The sequence below is a fragment of the Lichenostomus cassidix genome, chromosome 15 (assembly GCF_008360975.1).
Source record: "Lichenostomus cassidix isolate B80296 chromosome 15, HeHo_3.0, whole genome shotgun sequence".
Lineage (NCBI taxonomy): Eukaryota > Metazoa > Chordata > Aves > Passeriformes > Meliphagidae > Lichenostomus > Lichenostomus cassidix.
In genome coordinates, this window is record NC_139496.1 from 13,347,621 (window position 1) to 13,361,410 (window position 13,790).

The 13,790-nt window shown below is 50.0% G+C and overlaps 1 protein-coding gene across 4 annotated transcripts in view; it reads right to left on the bottom strand.

The window, feature by feature from the left end:
* AIFM3 (AIF family member 3) overlaps positions 1 to 13,790 on the bottom strand; it is a 57,262-nt gene that overhangs the window by 2,037 nt on the left and 41,435 nt on the right. For 3 of the 4 annotated variants that reach the window (XM_085076297.1, XM_085076296.1, XM_085076295.1), the window contains exons 10-19: positions 13,395 to 13,486; positions 11,513 to 11,643; positions 10,311 to 10,426; positions 9,903 to 9,974; positions 9,510 to 9,573; positions 8,685 to 8,761; positions 7,589 to 7,706; positions 5,379 to 5,477; positions 4,749 to 4,824; positions 904 to 1,008 (exon numbers count right to left, since the gene is read on the bottom strand). In XM_085076297.1, coding sequence (XP_084932423.1) covers positions 904 to 1,008; positions 4,749 to 4,824; positions 5,379 to 5,477; positions 7,589 to 7,706; positions 8,685 to 8,761; positions 9,510 to 9,573; positions 9,903 to 9,974; positions 10,311 to 10,426; positions 11,513 to 11,643; positions 13,395 to 13,486 — 950 coding nt within the window. Of the gene's footprint in view, positions 1 to 903; positions 1,009 to 3,190; positions 3,251 to 4,748; positions 4,825 to 5,378; positions 5,478 to 7,588; positions 7,707 to 8,684; positions 8,762 to 9,509; positions 9,574 to 9,902; positions 9,975 to 10,310; positions 10,427 to 11,512; positions 11,644 to 13,394; positions 13,487 to 13,790 lie in introns of all 4 variants that reach the window. The other variant, XM_085076294.1, reaches the window with a different exon arrangement.

A 13,790-nucleotide genomic window follows, 5' to 3' on the forward strand; every position in this document is an offset into this window, starting at 1 on the left:
CACAGGCTGCCCAGAGCAGCTGTGGCTGCCCCATCCCTGCAAGTGTCCAAGGCTGGGTTGGATGGAGCCTGGAGCAACCTGGGATAGTGGAAAGTGTCCCTGCCCACAGCAAGGGGAGGAACTGTATGGGCTTAAAGGTTCTTTCAAAACGAAGCTATGAACCCTGTCTCAGCTGGGTGTGTGCATGACATACTCCCCATCCCAGCATCAGAGCTGTCTGGGGGTTGGGAGTGCTCCTCTCCCTGAGCTTTTGAAAACATCTGCTTTTATTCCAGGTGTGGAAACACCCCTGGGACAGGGACCCACATTCCCTCAGCAGCTCTGATTCCCACTTTAAAAGCTTCTTCCCAGATGTTATCACCTCCCTGGCATTTGCCTTCCAGCACCCACCCTCAGCACAGAGCTATGCTCTTTCCTCCAGAGGGTCTTAAGAACAATGTGAAGGAAGAAAAATGCCCTTTGCCTATGAACTCCACTCCAAGGAACCAGAGGCTGAGACACCACGTGCTGGCATCCTGGCACCAGCAGCTCTCTGGGCTGGGTTGTGCATAGGGGGTTGTACACAGGCTGTACATTCAGACCCTCTCTGCAGCACTGGGTGACCAGGTGCACCCCAGCATCAAACATTACTTCCCTGATGATGTAGCAGTGCCCGAAGGCAGGGAGTATCCCCATCCCATCCAAGTGCAAGGATTGGGGTCCTGGTGTTTAAGACAAACCCAGTGTGTGTGGGATGCCAGACCTGGAGGCAGCACACAGGGGATTGAGGAAGCAGAACAGGACAGGAGATGCAAGAATGGTAGGGAGAGGGATTGGTGGGAAAGGCTCAGCCCTGTCCAGCACCCCACGGCTGTGCTTAGCCACTGCCCTGGCACTGCCAGTTCCCACTGCCTGACTACTTACTCCACATCACGCTTCCGGATGGTCCTGCCAGCAGCCAGGACCTCAGCCACCTTGGAGACAATTGGGTCATAGTTCATGCTGGCCACAGCCACCACCTCGTCACTCCTAGGGCCAGGCAGAGCAGAGCAGTTAGGACAGCCTGGATGACCATGGCTCCATCACCCAAAACCCAACAGGATGTAGAGAAGAGGGAAACAAAGAGAAACACCCACTCCAGAGCCAGGCCCAATCCCAAGGTAAGAGCACCACAGAGACTGTGCTAGCAGCTGGAACGAGGGTCAGGAGAGGACACAGAGTGGCACGGCAGGCTAGTCCCACTGGTCCCACTGATGTTCATGTGCTGATGTTGTGAGCATCACTAGGGTGCCTGGGTGGCGGAGACAGCTCTGGCACCCTGGCATCTGTGGTAAAACACCACCAAAGGTAGATCTGATAATGGATAAAAGCCTGGACACCAGGAAGGATGCCCAGATGTGATCCATGCACTGCTGCCCTGTGCTAAGGGAGTGGAGAGGCAGGTGGTCAGGATTTCCCTTTGGAACACTCAGCTGGGATGCTCCACATCCCCTTCCTTATCCCCACCTTCAAAAGTGCAGAGTGCCCCACTCTAAGCTGCTCCACAGGCACTGGGACAGCTGGGGTGTCCAACTCCTGGGTCCCACAGCTCCAGCGAGGAAGCCCCAATATATATGGGATGTCCAGGTCAGCTGACTGTTCCCCTGGCACAATCCCAATGGAGCTTCAAAGGTTGAGTGGAAAAAAATGAAGGGGAAGGAAGAGAATGTAAAAATGCTGGAGGAGCTTTGGCTAAAGGTCACAGGCAAACAAAAAGGGCTCTTCTCATTTGAGGTTTGCTGAGGTTGATCCAAGTATAAATCTTCAAAATCTGACCCATGAGATGACTCATGAAGAGATAACTGAATGCACAATGTGAGATCAGGGAAGATGTGTGGGTAAGATATTCAACTCTGTTGATACTGTTGAATAAACTGAAGAGTAGAAGCACCCACTAAACCAAGACCTGCTCTTAAATCCACTGCCAAAGAGCTCTGTGGTCAACAGAGCAAAGAGCAACTGGGGTGGGGAAGGATGTGTGCCTAATTCCCAGAACGAGGAGAGCAAAAGCCACATTTCAGAGGGCACTTCAGCCCTGTGCAGCCATGGGAGTTAAAGCCATCTCTCACATATGTCCACAAAGCCATGGGACAGCTTTATCACAGACTTTAAAAAAACTCCCATTCCTAGATAAGCTCATGGCAAATAAAGAAGAGCAGTTTCCTGAGCAGAGCCAGGTCCCAGCTGGGAAACACAAAGTAGTTGGAGAGACCTATCCATCAAAACCAGCGGGAGATGTGCTGTTCCAAGCAATAAATAACCAAGGTGTGCAAGGGAACCAGATGTTATACTCCCACCAGCCACCCACCAGCTCAGCCTCAAGCCCGACAGTGCCTAAGGGGATCAGCCAGGAAGGTGGATGCAGCCCAAACACTTCTGTCAGCAGGACATGGGGTAGCTGCTCCTTTTGCAAAATAACTCATGGAGTGCTGGTGAGCTAGAGCATCCTCCCTTGGTGGTGGCTTTTTAACACTTTGTCAGACAGATGGGAGAGCCAAGAGGAATCCCTCTTTTTCAAAAGGTCTTCAAAGGCAACAAGAATTCCCTTCCTGAACCTGGGATTTGGAGCAATCAGAAGTCTTTGTGAAAACTGAAGGAAGAGGGAAGCACAGTGGATGTGTTTGCATGGTCTTCCCTTCCTTTGCAGGGTTCAGTGTAACAGGGGTGAGGAACCATGAAGAAGACAGCCACAGCAATTCTCTGGTCTCCAAGGTCTTAGCGGTAAGATGACATCAGTCTGTTGAGAAGGCAGCGTCCCATGGGGATATCTGCAGCGTGCTGTCCCTACACCTCCCAGCACAGGGCCTTTTACTGACCTCTGCACAGCTCTGACAGAACAGCTTTTCTCTTCAAACTCTGGGGCAAAAGAAGCCTTATTGTGAAAGTCAATGCCTTCACAGGACAGGCTGTAGGAGTGGGAACCACTAGTGGTTCCTGCAACAACCAAGGAGGACCAGGAGGAGAGTCCAAACCATGGGGTGGGCACAGCAGAAGGAAGCAGGAGGAAATGGTCAGCTTGGAACTGTCCTCAGGGCAAAAGCATTAGCACCAACTAGAAGAACCATCACCAAAAAAGACAGAAGAAGAAATGCTCCAGTGGCCTCTCACAAACAGGGAGCCAAGCAGTGGGGGACATACTGGCCAACCCCTGCCAACCAGTGCTCCCCAGTACCTCCGGCTCTCAGCATGGAATGCCGTCCTGGTACTCACACGCCATCGCTGGGAGCCCCTCCTGGGTGGCAGAACAACACAGTGCTCAGTAGGGACCCCCAGTGCTGCCTGCCGAGCCCAGCTCCCCTGGCAGCCCCTGTCCCCTGCAGCCACTACGGCACACAGTGTGGGGCCCTGGCATAGAGCAGGGATTATGCACCTTGCTCAGGGCATTCCCTTTTAATAGCCTCCCCAGATGTTTTCATTAAAGCAATCTGACCTTTCCTTAGGTTAGGAAAATTTTTTTTAGGGTTGGGATATTATTATAATATTAGGGTTGGGATAAAGAGATAAATGCTCTGGTATGGAAAGGCTACAGGAGGGGAACATTCCCACAGCAGCTCTCCCCAGCACAGGTGGTGCCTTGGCTCAAACCACCCCTTTAGACAATTTTGGCCAAGGTTCCAGCCCATTCTGTGGTGTATGCAATGTGCAAAGGGCCCTAGGTGCCAGTTGGAGCCCCATCCCTGCAGCAGGTGTTTACCCAAGGTGTGCAGCTACTAGGGGGAGGAGGGGGAACTGCAAGATGATGCAGTGAGCCCCATGCCTCTCCAAGCCCAATGGACACACCCAGCTGCAGGGCTCCATTCCGGAGTGACATGGGCAAGTGGGCCATGGGAGGGAGAAGGCATGGGGTACATTGGAGAGGGGACAGAGGGGCAGTGAGAGGATCTCTGCAGAGCCAGAGCTGGCTCCTGTCCAGAGCTCCCTCCTGATCCCTGCCTGGATTCTGCTGCCAAGTGGTTTGATGGCTGAGCTGGGCAGCCCTTTGCTTCCCTGATTTCTCTCTCCTCATCCTTAATATCAGAAAGCACTTGGAGAAACCCCTCTGGCTCCAGCATGAGGAGGTTCTGTGGCCACTGGTTTCAGTCTGGGATGGACAAAGGCAACAGAAGAATCAACAGAAGAAAATATTTTTGGGATAAATTCATGGTGCACCATGTTTCCAGTCTAAACAGCCAGTGTGGCTTCAGAACAGCTGAGGCAGCACATCCCAGCTGCCAAAGTATCTCAGGAATGCATGCCCATGTACGCTCCCAACCCAGGGGAGAGCTGGGTTTCACTACAGATGTAACAAAGTTCCTGGGTTCCTGCAAACCTTTCACAGCTTGTTATAGACAGAAGAGTTTTTTTAAACTCAATTTGTCACCAGAAGCAGAAAGAGTGATGCCTGAATGCCCGGTCCAGCACTGGTCACAAACCATTAACATAGTAATAAGATGGGAAGAAAATATTTGATAGGAATTGCCAGTAGAAGCCATCATCTGCTCCCAGAGATTATCAGAACAGACAAAGGGCTTACATCTGGCAGAGACACCAGGTCCAAAGACCAGTTTAACTTGTACAATCAGAACATCATTTCTCCAGGGCCTTGTATAAAGTGGCCCACAAGCTTAGTGTCCAGAGGTGAACAAAACTGACTGTTTTGTGGCAGAAGCTCTGGCAGAACTATTTTCCAGCCTAGCAAACTAATCTCAGATGAATGCCTGTGTAGGAACATGGACAAGAGAAACACTTACTTGGTATAAAATGCCACAAACTTCAGTTCATCTAAATCTCCCTGAATGACAACATCATCAAATCCTTCCCCGTGGCCTGTAAAATGAAGAAGAAGTGGATTCAGCAGCAATTCCTCTGGATCCAGCTATAAGACAGGGTGTTCCAGTACTACATGGAGCACATCCTGCAGTGACCAAGAGACCAGCACCAAGAGATGCAGGTACCAAAAATCACAGAATCACAGGAGGGTTTTGAGTTGGAAGAGGCCTTGAAAAACATCTTGTTCCAACCCCCTACCATGGGCAGGGACACCTTCCACTGGACCAGTTTGATCCAAGCTCTGTCCAACCTGACCTTGACCACTTCCAGGGATGGGACAGCCGCAGCTGCTCTGGGCAAACTGTGGCAGGGCCTCCCCACCTTCACAGGAAAGAGTTTCTTCCCAATATCTAATCTAAGTCAATCCTCCATCATGAGAGAAGTGCATTTCATGGCAGACGGGTTTCAGAGAAGACATTGAACCACCTTGGAAGTCAGGCAGAAAAGCAGCCCTGTGGCAGAGGTTGGACTGGAGGGAGGTGGCCCTGGCTTCTCTATCCCAGAACACCTCCACCAGCACAAACTCTCAGCTGCCCCTGGGAGCCCCTTACCTGCATATCGGATGCTCTTCCCGAACATAGCTGTCCACAGGTATGGGACAGTGCTGATCTCCATGCCATGGGCCAGCATGTTCAGCGCAGCGATGCGGCCTGCAAGAGAGCACAGGCATGGGGGAATTGCCACTCCAGGGCAAGCCCTGTGCTCTGCCCTGTGTTGGTTTTTCTTAGCCCAGAACATCAGCAAGGTATCTTTAGCATCTAAGAGGAATTTAAACCCTTCAAAAGCTGTTGTGGTAGGCCTGAAGAAGTGGTTGAAGGGTTGGAAGAAAACGTATCCCCTGTGCTCATGAGTTAGTTTTGTTTAGCCCAGTTTTGCTAGTGGGTGAGGAGGGGCACAAAGATGGCTCCTGTGTGTCCTGTGTGAAGGTTCTGGAAGTTTTTCACCATGTCCAGCAGAGCCAATCTCTGATGGCTCTGAAGATGATGGACATGCTGCTGGCCAAGCCTGGGCCAGCTAGAGATGTTAGTTATGCCACTGTGAAAACATATTTAAGAAGAAATCAAAACAATGAGAGCATGCACTTCCTTTTAGCCGAAGGAGGAGGAGGTGAAAATATCTGAGGGGAAACAACATGGAGACACCAAGGTCAGTGGAGAAGTTGGGGGAGAAGGTGCTCCAGGTGCTGGAGCAAACAATCCTCTGCTGGCCATGGTGAAAACCATGGTGGAGCAGGTTGTCCCCCTGCAGCCCATGGGGTCCACGGGGGATGCAGAGTTCCACCCACAGCCCATGGGGAGGTGCCCATGCCAGAGGAGTGGGTGGATGCCTGGAGGAAGCTGTGATCCAGTGAGAGTCCCAGTAGAGAAACAGGCTTTTGCTCCTGAGATGGAAGCAGCCTGGCCTCGGCTCAGAGGTCTGCACCCTGTGGACAAGGACTCATGAGAGAGCAGATTCAGGTGGGCTGCTGCTCATGAGATTGGACCCACGCCAAAGAAGTTTGCAGAGGACTGTCTCCCGTGAGAGGGACCCCATAGTAAGTAGAGGACTCCTCTCCCTAAACAGTGGAAGAAATTTTGGTGATGGACTGACCAAAGAAAAAAACCTCTCACACATCCCCTCAGCATTCTGTTGGTTGGAAAGAGGGAGAGGGGTGAGCAGAGAAACAGCATTTTAAGAGCTTATTTTTACTTCTCATTTATGCTCTGACTCTTAGGTTAATTAATCACTTTTCAATTTTAAGTGTTGAGCCTATTTTTCCCTTTCTTAGTGCATCCTCCCCTGGTTCCTTATCTCAACTCATGAGCCCTGTGTGTGTGTGAGGTTTTTTTCCCTTCTCCTCTGCACAGCTGTAGCAGGAGAGAGCAGAGAGAGCAGATCATGTAAGTGCCTGGCATGTGGAGAGGGTCAAACCACAACATGCCCTCAGGTCACAGCATCAACATCAGCAGTCACAGAGTACAGGGAAACCTGTACAAGAACTGCTACTGAGAAAGCCCACACAGCAACAAAGACAAAGCAGGAAGCACACAAGGATGGGCTTGGACTCCTTCCCATGGTGCAGCTCCTACTCGTCACCTCCATTGCCATGACCCATGCTACCCATGTGACTCTTTCCCCCCAACTTGTGACAGGGCTGAGAGTGTGCTGAGCTCCCACCCAGATGGGGATAGGATGGACAAACCCTTGGAGGGCATGGAGACTGTTGAGGTACTATCCCTGCTGTAGAAGCATGTCTGGACCAGGGGAATGTGTCCAAAGGCTGAATTTGGAGCTGTGGTTCCAAAACTTCTCACCCAGGGCACAGGAAACCTCCCTGTGGGACTGCGGCCATGAGGACAGCCCATCACACCAGGAGTTCCAGGCTGACAAGAGGCAAGAAGGGTTGCTGAACACTCCTGGGCCAGCCTGGCAGTGTGTGAAGCCCATCTGGGAATCTGAACCTAGGCTGGCATTAGGATGTGAGCTCCTAAGTGTCCTGGGGCGAGGAGAAGAGCAGGCTCCCACAGCAATGCCAGGGAGCAGAGGGAATATGGGAAAGCCTGTCCCTGGGCACCTCTGTGCTGGTGACGAGGCATCATTAGGCAAAGCTTGGCAAGAATGCTGACAGATGAAGGCACAACAGACAGCATAAAATGTACACACTTCAAAATGCTCAATACAACCACCCAGTCTCTCTGTTGGCAGTTGTCTCCTTCTTGCTTTGGAGCGTTTGGGTATTTCCTGAGAATCTGGAAAAGGTTCTTTTCTGCAAAGTACCTACCATGCATGTGGGCCATCTGCCAGTGGGGGACATTCACCTTCTTGTTATTCCTCAAGGCCAGTGGAAACATGACAGCATCTCCAGCAGCAAAAACCCCTGGGATGTTGGTCTGCATCATCTGCAGGGGGGAACAGAAGTGGGCATTAGTGGGGTTTGCACCCTGCATGAACAGAAACAGGGAACTGGTCCAGAGTTGCCACAGTCCCCAGGGACACACAGAAAACCTTTGCTCAGCTGTGGAAGACCTAGGGAGATTTCATTCAGCCTTCTTCACTTTCAAAGGAGAACACACAGGTAGGGACCTACAGTATCCCTCTGCCAGTGTGTTATCCACTAGAGACATGGACTGGTGTCCCAGAGCCCCTCTCAGAAGTCTGCAGTTTGTTGGTGTTTGCAGATAGAGCCCAGCTTATTGTAGGGATGAACATAAGCACCGTGTGGGTGGCACTGAGCCCTAGCCTCCCGACACACTCATGTTGCCACACACATGGCATGACACACATGTCCCAACACATGTCCCGACACATGACACACATGTCCCGACACATGACACACATGTCCCGACACATGACACACATGTCCCGACACACATGTCCTGACACACATGGTGCCCGTGGCATCAACACCCATCAGCTCCAACAGTGTTCCCATCATAGTCACTGGTGGTGGGGAGAAAGGATGAGATCATAGGATCCTTGTAAAGATGAACCTTTCTCAATTTTTTCCTCTCCAAATATCCACACCACTCCAGGATAGCTCAGAGCCAGACCCAAGCCAGAGCAGCCAGGACCTGGGATTTGCACACCCCCACTTTCAGGAGGGCTCCCAGGTACTCCTGGTGATGCTCACAAAATTGCAGCATCTCACAGAATACCCTGAGATGGAAGGGACCCACAAGGATCAATAAGTACAATTCTGGGCCCTGCACAGGCCAACCCAAGGAATTCCAAAATTCCAGTTCTGCCAATCTTGGCAGATAAAAGGCCATGAAAAGCCCCTGTAGCAGAAGTTTGGGGCCACAGGGAAGCTCATCCATCAGGAGAGCTGACCCTACTTCTCCTGCTCTCCCTCCCACAGAGGCTGCTCTTGGGCTCACCTTGTTGACCACGATGAAGCCCTTGGAGTCGATGTTGATGCCACTCTGCTTGAGGAAGCCCGTTGCTGGAACTGCACCTGGGGGGGAAGCCAAAGGCTGCTGCTGCTGCAGTACCCAGTGTCCCACCACCCTGGGGGCTGACCCGGAGGCTAGCAGATCCCCTCCTGCCAGGACGGTGGGGCTGTCCCCAGGGACAGACAGTAGCTGCTCAGGGAGTGGGGAGCAGGGCCAGATAGCCTACAGAGCCCCCACTGCATCAGCCTCTGGCCCTCCAGGATCCCTGTCCTACTCAAGCCAGCAGCGTAACCTGCCCACTGCCCTTTTCCAGTGCTTGGAGATAAATTTCAATTCAATTCTCTTTTACAGATATTGTGAAAAAAATTGAAAGGGAACATACAAGGCTCCAGCCAGGGCTCCTCAGCCTCCCCCAAGTCTGTACACCTTCCTTCTCCCTTTTACCTTACCTACACCTTCCTTCATCCTTTTTCCATCTTATTTTATCACCTCCAGCCTTTTCACAAATCAGAGTAGTCAATAAAAACAACAAAACCAGAATTAAACTAATTATGTGATTCTTCCAGTCCAAAGTTACAGAGAGCAAAGGAAAGGGAATTTTTCCCCTCCCCAAAGTGTAAAGGAGAAAAATATCATATTCTATGGGGTATTTTCTTTTATTTTATAGTATGGGATATATTTTGGATTGCTGTCAGCAGCAACTAAAAAGAAAAAAACTCATTAAAAATTCAGTTTGGGGAAGCCTTAATAAAAAACAACTTGAGAGGATGAAACTGCTTTGAATGGGCTCTGCATCCACACAACCCTTACCAACACCCACGACACAGACGTCAGCACGCAGGACCTTCCCACTCTTCAGCACAACCTCCTTCAGCTGCAGGAGACACAGGGGGCAGGGGGCACATCAGAGTTATTTTAGGGACAAAACCCCTTTGTAGCAGCAGGAAGCCAAGCTGGTAGCCCACCTTGTTTGTGAAATGCAAATTGACCATAATTCCTTAGAAAAGCATCAGGAGGTGAGTAGCAGCAATGAAGCCACCCCACACACTGCACTGATGCACATTTGCTCCTGGGGGCTAAATCCAGGAACGTGAATTTCATGGGATAGGAAAGAGGGGAGAGCAAAACCCCACCAGGGAAGGAAATGGCAGCTCTGGGGGATGCCACAGCAGTGCCCCCAGGGAGCCCCAGCCAACCCCTTACCTTCCCCTCCTGCTCCCGCAACTCTGACACCTCTGTCTGCATGTAGAACTTCACCCTGTTGTTCTCGAACATCTGGAGGGGGGAACAAGGGACAGAGAAGAGGACATCAGGACCCTGAATCACCCCTGGTCCTGATGTCCTTTGTGCCCCCAGCACTGCCTTGCCCACCCTGCAGGCTTGCCTCGACCTGCACTGCTAAGGGGGTCGGCATCCCCACTTCCCCAACGCAGCTCTAGAAGAAGGTGCTCCATAGCATGTGAACCATGACAGAAAAATCACAGACCACTCTCACTGACTGCTGCCATCACAGCTTTGTCAATAAATGTGAAGCAAATTAATAAGTGCAATAAGTGAAACAAGCAGAACCTGCTCTGTTATCAAGCCCCCCAGATAGGAAAGCAAAATCACCTTCATGACAGCACGGCCAACCCTCTCCCCAAAGAACTTCTTGAAGGGTACTTCCTCCAGCTCCACCACAGACACCGAGTGGGCCCTCTCCGCAAGGTAGGCAGCCACCTCCATCCCTGGGGAAGAAAAGCAGGTCCAAGTAGCTACATGAACCCACCCAGCACTGCTCCGTGTCCCTGGCTGCAGCCAATGAGCAGCCTCACCCACTCCAGCTGGAGAGGCTGGAGCTGCACGTCTGGGAGAACTGGAGAGCCACTAGACCTGGTCACACCAGGGACCACGCCAATTCAACTGTTCTTAGATGTAGGCTTTAAAGACCAAAGGGAGGAACAAGCCATGAAACCCCAAAGTGTCCCAGGAAGAACATGAAACAAGGGACCTCAGCCAAGGAAAATCTTCCTCCTACAGCTGGGACCACCTCAGGTGTGGTCTGAAAACAGCTCTTGGGAGCAGCTGTTTTCTCCTATCAGAATGGTAGAATTTTGGTGCTGGGAATTGCATGGGATCCTCCACCAAGACATTTTCTATCTATGGGTTTTTTTGGAAAGGAATCTTTTTGATGACCTGCCGTTTGCAATTGGTCCCCCACGCCACATGCTTTTCTGCATATCATATTGACTGAACCATTAAAACAGGTTTACCTTTTATAAAAGAAAAAAAAATGAACATTTTATAATAAATTCCCTGACTAATAACCATTTAGGCTTAAGGCTTGCAGGACCCACTCTTATTTTGCTAGGACCCACGATAACTTTGTTGGAACCATATCAAGCAAAAAGAAGAGCCATCAAAAAAACTATAAGATTTGTCCTGTGCATTTTAAAAATTCACCACTCCGCTAAAATGTAAAAGAGAATAAACCCATGAGCTCCCACCCACCAACAAGACTCTCTTGACTGAAGCCAGCTCTAGGCACACCAGACTTGGACCCACATGAGCACCAGTACTGGCCTTGCCATGTGCTTTTCAGACTGGGACAGCAATGACTGCGCTCATGCCAGCCCAGCCTCTTTGGAAAATCAATTTCTTCAGCATGGAAATGTCCTTACACATACCTGGGGCTGGAGGTTGGACTGCCTCAGGTCCAATTTGGTCATGGTGTTACCTCTAACTGGGCAGTGACAAACTGGGCGAGGGACTTTACCCATCTGCAGGCAGAGGTGGAGAGCTGGGACAGGGGCACAGGCCAGGCAAATGCTCACCTAGGAAGGATGCTCCCACAATCACCACATTCTTGCTCGTGGCCAGCTTCACCACACGGTTGGCATCTTCAGGCATCCGGATATTGAAAACATTTTCTATCTCCTTGCCTTTGCAGCTGAGAGCTTTGGGCCTGAAAAACACTGAGAGTGATACAGCTGCTTTTCTTGACTCCATGTGGCTTCAGTCCCCAGACAGGACTGCAGAAACCCCTTCCAGGGCTCCAGCAGCATCTCTGACTTTCCTTTTTTCACCTTTCTGTGGGCTGGAGACATAACATGGAAAAACCCAAATGCTGGTGGACAGTGGTGGAGCAGAGAATGCTCTGACACCATCATGGACTGGTGTACCCACCCCAGACACCATCATGGACTGGTGTACCCACAGGGCCAGGGGAGCTCCTTCCTGAGGCAGTGCAGCCAACACAGGACAGGCACTGCTTTACAAGCCTATGCTCAGCTGCTGGCATGCCATAAAATTTTCAGCAGCTTAATGGGACACAGAAAACTCACTCTGTCCTCCAGCAGTGCTTTGGAGCCAGATATCGAAAGTTTGATAATGCTCTGCAGATGCAGGCTCCACTCTCCATCCCCATGGACACACTGTTGATACTGTAGCAGCTTAACCATGGCCTCCCCAGGCACTTACTGGAGCCTATAAATTTTTAAACATTTGGCCCCTGTATGCCTGAGTCACATCTACAAATGGGACAGATGTTACTAAATAATTTAGGGGTACCTTAAATAACATTTACCCAGTGTACCTGGAGCTTGTGCATGAAGATTTGGAAATTATTACCAAAGGCTTAATCCTCTTTTAAACCTAACTGGGTGGCTGGTGCAGATGGCATTTTGACTGTGGTGGTGTACACCCTAATACCAGCCATTCACACCTGGTGACACTGGCTGTGACTGGCGGCATTTTGGCTTCCAGTGTGAGTCCCTGTTCCAGCTGTTCTGCAGCATCCCTTACCCAGATAACTAATTAAGCAGCAGCTGCATTTCTCCTACTTCATTTTATGGCTTGCTGTAAGGAACACAAGGAAGGAGAGCCAGGATGCCTCATTTTCAGCTTAAACTGCCAATTTCAACAAACCTCCAATAGAAAACAAACTGACCCACTACTTCCAGGGCACAAGTGACAACACCAGTCCAGGGCAATGCTCAGCATCCCAGCACATCAAAACCACTTTTCCCTATGGTTGTACCAGGTTCAGTCCTGAAAATTCCTATCCTGGGGCCAAGGTCAGAATGGGACAACAGCAACACCTAATTAAGGCTGCAACAGTGAAGTGTTAAGCTTTAATTGCTGAGAAAGATCTTAAACGTTGGCAGGAGAAAAAAGATGGAAATTCAGAGGGATAAATTATCTGGTTGTCAGGGTTGAGTGTTATCAAGGAGTGAAAAAAAGAGCAACATGGCAAAAATGGCCTCTAAAAAAAATTAGGATACTTCCACTTTGGAGCTTTTGTTAAAGAAAATATGTTCAAGGTCCTAATCCCATCCCCGGAAGCATCCAAGCCCAGGTTAGATGGGGCTTGGAGCAACTTGTTCTAGTGGGAAGTGCTCCCTGTCCACAGCAGGGGTGGGTCTCAATGAACTTTAAGATCCCTTCCAACCCAAACCATCTTGTGATTCTGTCATTCTATAATATATGATGTAAATATATATGAAACAGATAGATGATGATAGATAGATGTAGATGTAGATACACACAGACATTTCCAACATCTTTTATGTTCCTTGACTTTTCCACACTCTTGCAAACAAATTCAGGGTTGAAATTCACCTGCCACATTTCATCCCTTATCCCTGGGCACAAGCTCCTCACATTCTCAGATAAAACAGTTTCTCTTGATCTTTAAGATGTTTGTCTGTAGCTTACGTGTTTCCAGTTGCTATCAGCAGCTTGTTGTATTCCATCTTAAACCCATCCTTGAAAACAGCTATCTTGCTCTTGATATCCACAGCAGCCACCTGAAATCATTCCTAAATAATGTTAAGGGATGAAATTCCAGATTTTCACCGAACTCCCAGCCCAATCAAATTGTCTGTCAGGTTTTAGTCCTCCATGTTAGTTTTAGTTGGTTAGTTAGCTGTTTTTAGTTAGTATGTGAGTTTTAGTCCCCCCTGTCCTCAACTTGGCCAACCCACACCTGAAATATTCTCAGCTGCCTTTTCCCAGATCCTTGAAGGTCTCCAAATGTAAATAAAATATTGGGGAGAAATATTTAAGCCATCATTCTCTGCACTGTTTGAAGGCTGATTATCCTTATCAGAT